At 50.0% G+C, this 10,488-nt stretch overlaps 1 protein-coding gene across 7 annotated transcripts in view; it reads left to right on the forward strand.

Annotated features, from left to right (window-relative positions):
- CASTOR2 (cytosolic arginine sensor for mTORC1 subunit 2) overlaps nt 1–10,345 on the forward strand; it is a 121,997-nt gene extending 111,652 nt beyond the window's left edge. For all 7 annotated transcript variants that reach the window (XM_039732924.1, XM_039732920.1, XM_039732922.1 and 4 more), the window contains one exon: nt 425–10,345. In XM_039732924.1, coding sequence (XP_039588858.1) covers nt 425–490 — 66 coding nt within the window. In that variant the 3' untranslated portion in view covers nt 491–10,345. The remainder of the gene's footprint in view (nt 1–424) is intronic.
- The last annotated feature ends 143 nt before the right edge of the window (nt 10,346–10,488 follow it).

Genomic DNA, 10,488 nt, shown 5'->3' on the forward strand with positions numbered 1-10,488 from the left:
GGTCCCAGTCCTGTAGGGTGCCCCGAGAGCCTCATGGAGCCCTTAGGCACCACAAAAATCCCTCAGCACAGGCACCTTGCACGAGTGAGCCCCTGGCATGCAAGTGCTTCACCAGCAAAAGGAAGGGAAAGGAGGGGACAGGGGGAGCAGAGAGAAAGAGAAACCCCAAAACAGTTGGCTTCCCACCAGCAGCCCCCACACAACAGCAAACCCTCTGCACCTCACTTACAGTGTTTGCTCTGGGGGCACCAGGGGGAACAGGGCTGTGCTTGTACCTGGGGCCCTTTCTCAGTGAACTTCAGGTGTAAGCAAAAAGCAGCAAAGTGTCTGCCTCCTTGGGACTGGTCTGGCTTTGTCTCCTGCCTCTCTTTTCCTTGTCACCCCCTTTGCTGGAACATGACCTTTCTTTTTGTTTTTTTTGCAGGTACCTGAAGAAAATATAAATGGTGTGGTCAATGCACTCCAAGTCAGTCAAGCTGAAAAGCATTAGAAATCTTCTGAGCTGGTTCCAGATGCTTTTTATTATTCTAATAATAATAATAATTATTATTATTATTCTTTTTTTCTCACAGTATTTCTTGAAAAATCTGATTACAGAGAGTGACATGAAAAGAGACTGTGGAAAGTTGAGCAGAAACAGCTCCAATAAGCCTTTGTTTTAATTATTATTATTATTGTTATTATTATTATTATTATTGTTATTTTATTAAATTTATGAATGAGGGGCAGGAGGAGAGGGAGTTTGTATGGTTTACTGATGTTCAGCTCCGAGGTGAAGTGACCCCTGGCTGTGCTCAGTGTGGAAGGAGCTGCCCAGGGACACCTGGGGACACCCAGGGACACCCAGCACGGATGGCCCTGGGCACACTGTGAGAGCAGTGGGGTGGGCCAAGAGCAGATGGACAGGCTGCTGCCTCAGAGAGCCCTGAAAACCAGAAACAAAGTGAAATATGGAATTAAACAGAAAAGACATCGCATAGTACTGGCTTGTCTCCTTGCATCAGACTTCTGAGGACTGTCCATCACTGCCTGTGTTGAGACAGGATGCAAAGGGTTCTGCTTCCCCTGACAGAACAATTTGGTGTTGGAAAAGAGGAAAATAACAAATTGTTTGACATTTCCCCTTTTTCTTTCTCCCTGCAGTCAAAGCCTGGGCAGGGGAGCTCAGCTGTGGCCAGCTCCTGGCAGGTGGTGTCACCAGACTTGTGTCTGCACTGAAACTTGGCTGGTTTGGGTCAGTTTTTCCAGTCACTTCCTCACTGTTCCAAGTATTCTCCTGCCATGTCCCCTGCTCCAGGACAGCTGTTGTCCCCTTACCCCACATCAGAGCCTTCCCCCAGCCCTTGTTCCTCAGGGCCAGCAAGAGGAGGAAGGGCTCTTTTCTCCTGTCCCCTCAGGCTTTTTCCCATCCAGTGTGCACACATGGGGAAATAAAGCATTGCCCAGGGTCCCTGGGAGGCTGCTCTTGCACGTCCAGGCCACCTTGGCCAAGAGCCACTGAAGGTTCCCTCTGCTAGGGCCAGGAGGGGGCCTGAGTCTTGTGGGGACCCTCCTGCAGTTTTTCATCACACAGGTGGAAATTGCTGCTGACTGGGCAAAGTAAAGTGGTGCTGAAAATGCCTCAAACCTGCTGGCATCTGGTCCTGCACAGGAAGATGATGGGGCTATTCCCATGGGGAGGCAGTAATGTGTTTTCCTCTGGCTTGTACCACGGCCAGCAGGAGCCTGGCATCAAGGCCCACAGTGGCACCTGTGTCCAGGCTGTGCCATGGCCACTGCCAGCACTGTGGAGGACAGCAGAGAGCAGGGCTGGCAGAGAAGTGTTACCCAGGGTGTGGGTGCCAGCCCTCTGCCCCACTCTGACCATGCAACGAGGGCTGGTGAGAGGAGAGGCTGCCTGCAGAGGACCTTGCTGTTGTGATTACCAGCCCCAGCTTATCTTGCATTTCTTAACTTCTTCCACTTCAGGCTTGACATAAAGAATTTGCAGATCTTGCCTTTTTCCCAAGGGCTTTCCAGCCATGCTTCAGAGACAGCCTCTGGCAGGATTTTCCTGAGGCTGTGCCATATACAGCTGTGAGCCAGGGTTTTGCATTAATCTGGAGGCAGGAAGCAAACACCTGGGGTCATGCCATGGCATGGTTTTTACTGGAGTGTAGGACAAGCAAACACACACACAGACAGAGCTGGTTGATTAGTTCTGCATTCACAGTACTGGAGGGCCAAGCAGTTATGGTTTCTGATGCTGCTGGAATCAAACTGAGTTTCAAATCTGATTTTTCACCAGTGGGATGTTTTGTGGCATGTAGACAGGGAGTCAGAGCATCCATGGAAAAAGTATGGATGACTTTCATTGGTTGGCCCTACTGGAGCTGAAGCATCCCTGCTGAGGAACACGGGGGCACATGTTCATGTTTTACCAAACAGGATCTTCTGCTGTTCCTTTGCATGGGTTTTCAAAATTGTCCCATGATATGACTAAAGGTTTATTCTAGATGTGGCACTGTGCACCTCTGGATGTTTGTTTGGAAAGATGCTGTGGTCTCCTGCCACAAGGACAGGCACAGTGCAGTGCTGAAAGCATCTGGAGATGTTTGCTGTGGGCACTGAGCTGGGCTGGAGTGGGCAGCAAGGCCAGAGGTGGCTTTTCACCCCAGATGTTGTCAGAGGGCTGGGGGGAGAGGGATGTTGAGTTGCTGTTCAGCTGCTGAGTTGCCAGCCAAGGTTTGTGTGTGTGGGTGGTGCCACCATGCCAGAGTCATCAGGACAGGTCTGCCTTCTGCTCTGGGGTTCTGCCAGCCTTTGGGAAATGCCAGTTTTGGCATCAGAGAGTACCAAGTGTTGCTGTGCATGTGCCAGTGCTGCTTCCAAAGGACTTCAGCCTGGATAGAAAGGAAGGAACTTGAAACAAGCAACTTTACTGAGCCTTAAATGAAAGCAAAAAAAAAAAAGAAAGTTTTAATTTTCTAACAGTGCATTCAGGCTGTTTTAGAGGCTGATTTTTTGTAATTTAATTTTTTTTTTTCCTAAGGGAATCAGCCTTATATTTGTGAAATCTGTAGAAAGCTCTATGGTATTTCAAACCTTCGAAAGGAAGGTTGAATGTCCCAACATGGGAGAGTTGGCCTGAAAATCACAGGATGTAAAATGCTGTTGAGGGACTCTGACACTGCCACCATCCTTGGCTTCACCTTTTCATTTCCTTTTATCTTTTTGTTCTGACATCCAAGAAGATTGCTTCAGACAGCTTGATGCTTTCCCTTTAGTGTTCCTTTCATATTTTTTCTGGTGGGAACTGGGATATACTCCAAATGTGGCCATAATTGGTGGAACCTTGTTCCTGCACCAGCCTGCAGTCAGGATCAATTCAAGTTTGCCCAGTAGTGCTGCATGTGAGACCTACACTGCAGGAAGGGCTCTGCAGGGGCTTCAGTAAATATTTTCACAGAAATAATGATACCACCACACTACTGACACCCCAGTGCTTAGTGAGCCCAAAGTAGGGGGGCTCTTAAAGCTGCTCCACAGCTCCCACTCTGAGCACACAGCCTTTGAGGTGGGGAAGAAGACTTTTCCTTTTTTTAAAGGAAGAGTCTCTTCCTTTTATTCCTTATGATAATACATCTGAGCATGCCTGACATTTTGCTGTTCAGTAATGTGTGGATGAAGGAGGAACATGTCTCAGTGGGACACCCTTGGCCTGGGTGCCTGGATTACCTGCAGCTGCCCTCAGCATCCCTGCTCAGCGCTCTGGGCAGCTCCACCTGGCATGGCTGCTGTCACGAGGGATTGCCTCAATGCCCCTCCCCGTGCCCTCTCTCCTCACTAAATTTACCAAACAGCAAAATGCAAAAGTGTTTCCAGCCATGCAGAAAGGGGTAGGCTTTCTCCAAGACCTTTATTTTCTTAGAAGCCTCAACCTTTCCAAGCTGTGCTATTAGAGTTTTGTCTTTCTCCCTCAACCCAATTAGAATGTGACTACAAATTCCTTTCTACTGAGCAAGTGTGTGCATATATATACATGTTAAGTGTTTCCATAGAAATCCACAGCGTGTCCCTATGGCACACCTGTAAATACCATGTTTGTCTGTAGGGTTGTACCCTGTGCATGGTGTGGGCACTCAGGCACTGTAGGTTCACACACATGTACAGTGTATGTGTGTGTACTCTGGGCACACTCCCTTGTGTGTGCATCTGTGTAGTGAGTACTGTATACACACATTGATTCACCATCTATTTTTAATTCAAGTAATGGGCAATGTGAGTATTAGTTCCACTCTTGCTTTTTCTTACATATGTTTAGTGAAGAGCAGCAGTGGAGTCGACCTGAAGCAAAGCAATGCTGTGCTTTAGATGTATCAGCCTCCCTCATGGGGAGGGGCCTTCATGGAAATAATATACACTCATCATACTGCTGCTCTGAAATGTGTTTTAAACCCCAAGTTCTCTGGTACCATTCCCAGGGCACAGGCTGCTGGCCAGAGACAATTCAATCCTCCTCTCTCACTGGGAGCTTGTTGGTGTCAGGTCCTGCTTTGGGCTAGCACGTGACACTGAGCAGGGATGCACTTTTTAAGATGTACCACGCAGATTTGGGTGTGGGAGCTTCTAGGTTGTGCTGGGAGGTCCTGATGGCTCCAGCCAATCAAAGCATCCAACAGAAGTGTATCAGGTTTTATGTCTCTGAAGCGTGATGTTTGTCCTGCCAGCACTGGGAGGAGATAAGGCAGTGCAGGATAAGGGAGTGTGTGGCAGAGGAGGTTGCTCAGGCTGCAGCCTAGCTCCCTGAGAACTCAGTTGTTTCCCTGGTGCTCTTGATGCTTTAAGGAATGTGTCGACCCCTGAGAGAGGCAAGGCAAGGAGCAGCTCTGCTCAGAGCTCTGCCATTGCACTGCATTTGCAGGATTTGCTGCCTTCAGGCACGAGCTGCTGACACATTCCCCCACTGGCTGCCCCACAAGTCTCACCCTGTGTCTGTGAGAGGAGGGTTAGTGACTGACATCCTGTGAAGGTTGGGAAGCTCTCTGGGACATAAAAGGCTGAATTGCACGTGCTTGATCAGAGCCTGCCTCTGAGAAGTGGTTTTCTGTCTTTTCCCAGCTTTGCTATACAAAACTTGAATTCTTTTTCTTAGAAAGAGGCCCCATCCCTGGTGTTGCTGATGCTGCTGTGAGTGCCTGGCTGCAGAAGGGCCAGGGCTTCAGGCCATGCTGACCTGCAGCAGCCACGGCGTCAGCCCAGGCTCCTCTGTTCCCAAAGGCATCTAGGACTGACTTGGCATTGTCCCACCCATCCATTCTGTGGCAGTGCAGGGTCTGCAGAGATCCCTCTTAGTGACAGGCATGGGAAAGGCAGGGGAAGAACAGGGATAGGTGAGTGCTGAGTGATGCAAAAGAGTTAATATGTTCATTTTTAGTTGTGCACATATGAAGATACTGAAGTTCTGCTTGTTGTTGTGAACACCAAAGCATTTTCTTTCTCCTTTTTGACTGAAACAGATCACCCCACCCTGCCCAGCCTCCATGCTCAGCCCAGTATCCCAGAAGATGCATTTGTCCCAGTCACACCATCCCAGCAAGGGTGGGCAGCATGACCCCTCTAAACCCCCAGTACTTCAATATCTCCTGATGCTCAGCCTGTCCATAGGGGAAGGCTCCCAAGAATCACTGTGGGTTTTGATGTAATGATGGTATTGGGTTCTGTGGCCAGAGGGGTTCCTCCCATCCTTGTGGTTCTCCCCATCCATGCACCCACACAACTGTTCAAGAGCACCAGGTCATCCAAATTCCTTAATTTACAGGTCAGCAACATGAATGGGAGGTGCTGGGTTCTGCATTGGTACAGTCACTGCTCACTGAGCACAAGTGTTCCTGTCAGCACTGGATAATTGGTATTTTCTGTTAATGAAAAGGGAGAAATGCTTTGTTTGGCCTCAGGCTGAGCATTGCTCCTAATTCCTGAAAGAAGGTGTCCCCCCAGCAGCATTCTGTTAAGGACAAAAAGTAATTTTCTGATGAGGGTTTCTTCTCTCTCTGTTGCTTTGACTGTTGTGGACATCTCCAGTAAGCAGCTTAAGGCATCTCACTTACCTCTTCCAGTCCTGCCTGCAAACACTGGATTGGATTAAACTTCTATTATTTGCAGGAGAGTAAACCCCAGTAATCCTTTGCCCATAGTATTTACAGGTTGTAGCATGCCCTGGGGTGTATTTACATTGGCTGAAATGTGCAAACCTGCCTCCAGATTTCCAGGCCTTCTCCCCATGAGTGCATCTGTCTGTCTGTCTGCACCCTGCCATATGTCAGGGGCCAGCAATATCCCTCAGGCATCCTGGCAGCACTGAACTGGTGTGGAAACAGCCTGCACATCCCCACAAGGCTGTGGGACCTTCCCAGGCTCCCTGGACTTCACACTTGAGTGTGAAGATAAGCTTTAGTTACTCTGCTGTCCTTGGCCTCCTTCTTTACTTAATCCTTATGAAGCACAGCTGGGTTGAGCTACCAGCTCCTGTTAGCAAAGGTGAAGGAAAGAAAGGGGTTCTGCAGTGAGAGACGTGCCCTGGATGCTGATCAGCAAATCCTGGCTGCAGCAGGAATAGCCTCTGCAGATGCTCTGGTGAGCACAGAGCAATGCACAGCCCCTGCTGTATGAAGGGGAAATGGATGCAGTATGTGTCACAGTACATTCTCATTTTAGGGCATGGATTTTAGGGTTCAATACCTCTTTGGAACATGTATAAGCCAGGATCCTTTCTTGGTTTCTCTAGACAGCACTGTTCATTTCAGGTTCAAAGCCTGGGAATGAATTAACAAATAACCTTGTTATTGCAGATTACATGGAATAGCTTCCCCCTGCTCCATGATTCTCTTCAGCCACGACCTGTGCTTGCAAGCTCTGAGTTTGCAGAGGGCCTGGCCAAGGGAACACAAACCCCTGGCACCTCCTCCTGAGAGTGCCCAGGTCTTGTGGCCAAGGTGAAGGGAGTGGCAGAGGGATGCAGGCACAGCTCCTCCCCTGCCTGCACAGCTCCAGTGTGGCCAGCCCAGCTCAGCACTGTGTGGAGAAGGACAGCTACAAAACAACTGTTGGATGCCCTGGGCTCCCTTGGGGTTTTGTTTTCATCCATTTTTAGCTTTGCAAATATCTGTAAATGAACTATGGGTGGATTGTGGAGCAGACATGGACAGAGATGCCCATCAGGCATCTTGCAGGATTGAAATGTTTTGCAATGGATTGAAATATGTTTGAGAGCAGAACAGAAGCATGTCATTCCCCCTCTGTCTGGCTCTGTCCTCTGCCTGTACCACAGGAGAGCTGACCAGGTGCCATGTCCCTCTCTAGGCAGAGCCAGTGGTTTTACTGGGGTCCTCCCAACTCTAAAAGATTATGCCACAACCAGGGCTCCTTTCATCCTTCATTTTGCAGGGGCTGGTTGCTTCTTCCCTCCTTGTGTGGCTGTGGCAGAGGCAGTGTCTGTTGCACAGCACCTGTGCAAGGTGCCATAGGAGGCTGCTGTTCAGAGTCCCCCTGCTCTGGCTGCTTTCTGCTTTTCAGCATCCTGAGGATTTAAACCAGCTTTCTGTAGTTACAGGAATTAGTTACAGGAATAAGCTTGAGGCTTCCTATTCACTCTTTTGTTACTTGAAAAACATTTTACAGGTACCTGATTCCCTGGTCTTGTGGGAATGCTGCTTGAAGCACCCACTGGTGAGCATTTCTGCTCCCTTGGGCCCTAAAAGAGGAGTTCAGGCTGAAGCAGCTCCAGGCTCAGTCCAGCAGGATGCTGCTCTGGGCCAGGTCACAGGGGAGAGACAGCCCCAGGAACCAGAGCTCCCTCATCCTCTGTGTCCCTGCTGCCCACACAGAGCCATTCCCATCAGCTGGAAGGGAATGCAAAGGGAATTCCTTTCTGCTGAAGAAAAGCAGCTGTCTCCTCTGTGGATTTGTGGTCAGTGGCAAAAGCAGGAGTGTGTGCCATGTGGAACATTGAAAGAAGGAGTCAGAGGTTCCTATACATAGGGCAGAGAAAAAAATTTGCAGCCTTTGTTGTAGCTGTTTCTTGCAATTTCTGATGCCAGCCTTGGATGGGGTTGACTTTTTGAGATCACTGAAATTACCTGAAGAGCTGGTGGTGTTTTACAACTCTGGGACATTGCCTCTAGGCAGGACCAGCCTGCACAGAGCACAGGACCCTTCCCACCAGGGCTCAGCCCAGGCCATGGGATGTTCCCCTGCAGCAGCACCTACAGACAGGCTACTGAACCAGGGCTGCCCTGAAGAAATCCTGAGTTTTAACATTTTGCTCCTTCCTGGGAGCAAACCTCTGCTTTTCCTGGGTGTGTCAGGCAGTTGGTGCTGATGCAGGAGGTTCAGAGTATGAAGGAGGTGGCTGTGCAGGGGGAGGAGCACCCCATTTCTCCTTCACCCATTAGGAACTGTCGGGTCCAGCTCAAGGACCTCAGCCATGTTTTTAGTTGTATCATAGAATTAAACATGAGTCATGTCCTCGTTCTCCCCCAAACCCCACCTGCCCAGATCCCTGTCAGTCCCATGTGTCAGTGCTTCCTTCCTTCAGGTTTTTATTTGTTCTCCAATTGCAAACTGCTCCAGTGATTTCATGGCAGAAAATCAGCATCCCAGGGCAGGCTCTTCTGGGTTCTTCTGGTTGGGCTGGATCCAGGGCTGCCCTCAACTCTCACCCAAAATCCTCCAACTGCTGCTAAAAATAATCCTGCCAATCCAATGGCTGTTGATAACAGTGTGAGAACTGCATGCAAGTGCCATTAGTGCCCAGGTTAATGCCTGGAAATGCACAGGGTAGTTAGTGCCTCTTTCCAGCCCAGGACTGTGGTGTCCCCTGTCCCTGCTGGCTGTGGCCAGGCATTGTTATCCCTCCCCTGTGTGGGAGGCTGTGGCTCCAGGCTTGACTTTGGGGCTTGTGAGACATGAAGCTGAGGAGCAGGGTGTTCACTTTAGCACAGTGGCAGCCACGTTTTCTGCCTGTGCATCCTCCTCCACACTGCCTCTGCAGCAGCTGGGGGCAGCAGGGACAGAGGGGACACTTCTCCTGCTGACCCAAGCACCAGGACAACCTTGGTGGCTCTTGGACAGGCACAAGAGGAGGCTGCCAGGCAGTAACTGACAGGAGGATGCAGCTTCAGAAGCTCTGTTCCAGCCTTTGGAAGAGTCTCATTCCCTTACATAACCCATTCTCCCCATTCTTGTTTCCATCAGAATTAGAGGATGGGTGATCACCTCAATTTGCTTGACATGTTCACCTGTTCCCAGCACCCAGCCAGGCCAGCAGCTCCTGCTGCTGCTGGGATTTGGGCCTTGGAGCCCCAGTGCCCAGGGCACACCTGCAGCCCCAGGCTGCATGAGTCTGGCACTGGCAGGTTGGCTCCTGCAGCTTGGACACTGTGGGCAGACAGAAGGGACAACCTGAGGGAGAGCTGCACAGAGGGAGGAGCAGCCTCATTTCCTCCTCGGTGCTTAGGGCAGATTTTTGTTTGGTTTCTCTGGGCTAAGCTTCAGCCAGCCATCACCCTGCAGGGTGACACTGCTCCTGTTCAGGGCTGGTTACAAGGGGCTGGCACAGCACCACATTGTCAGTGCCTCAAGGGGCTTGAACAAGTCTGAGCATTTCTTTCTTTCTCCCCTTTGTATGGACTCCAAAGGAGCCCAGATTCCCTCCAGATACCTACACAACACTAACCCAAATTTCTAGAACTGCCAAGAGAGCAGAGAAGCTCCTGGTGCAGAAGCTGCCCAGCTTGGATCAGGGTCTGGCTCTCATCCCTGGCCAGCCTGGGGAGGAAACACAAATCTTTAGGATTTTTTATTTAATAAGTTATTTATGTATCATTTGCTCTGTAAGTGAAATAGCACTTTTGGCCTCAGACACACACCAAACAGGCTGAAGTGGGGCTGGGAACCCCAAACTCTTGCAGCCTCTCCTTCCTGCTCACCTCTCAGAAACCCCATGCAGCCTTTCACTGGGGAGGGTAGAAAAAAAAAAGTGTATTTATTTCCCTTTAATTACCAGACCTGATGTAAACAGACAGGGTGGGGGAATCCTGCCCATGCAGGGGCCTTTGGTACAGCTCCTGCTCTGGGCTGCAGCCATGCAAAGGCTGCTTGCACCTGCCATTAGGCTCAGTGGGGCCAGGCCCTGCATGTGTGGGTGGGCAGTTCCTGCAAGCTTGGGGGCACAAGGCACAGGGGAGCCTGAATGCATCAGCTGCCTTCATGAGCTCTGCACAGGGGGATGTTCCACCACCAGGCACAGGCAGTGGTGGCAGCAGCTTGGGATCATGCACTGGACATTGTGTGGCGCTGAGAAGTGGCTGCTTTGCTTTCCCAGCAAGTGCACACGCTGCTTTTCTTTGCTGGTCTTATGCTGAAAAGCTGAGATTTATGTACTGTATGAAAAAAAAAAAAAAAAACAAAACCGAAAAAAAGAAAAAATCCTAATGTTCCAGAATAAAT

This window comes from Passer montanus, unplaced genomic scaffold, assembly GCF_014805655.1.
Source record: "Passer montanus isolate IOZ18808 unplaced genomic scaffold, ASM1480565v1 scaffold81, whole genome shotgun sequence".
Classification (NCBI taxonomy): Eukaryota; Metazoa; Chordata; class Aves; order Passeriformes; family Passeridae; genus Passer; species Passer montanus.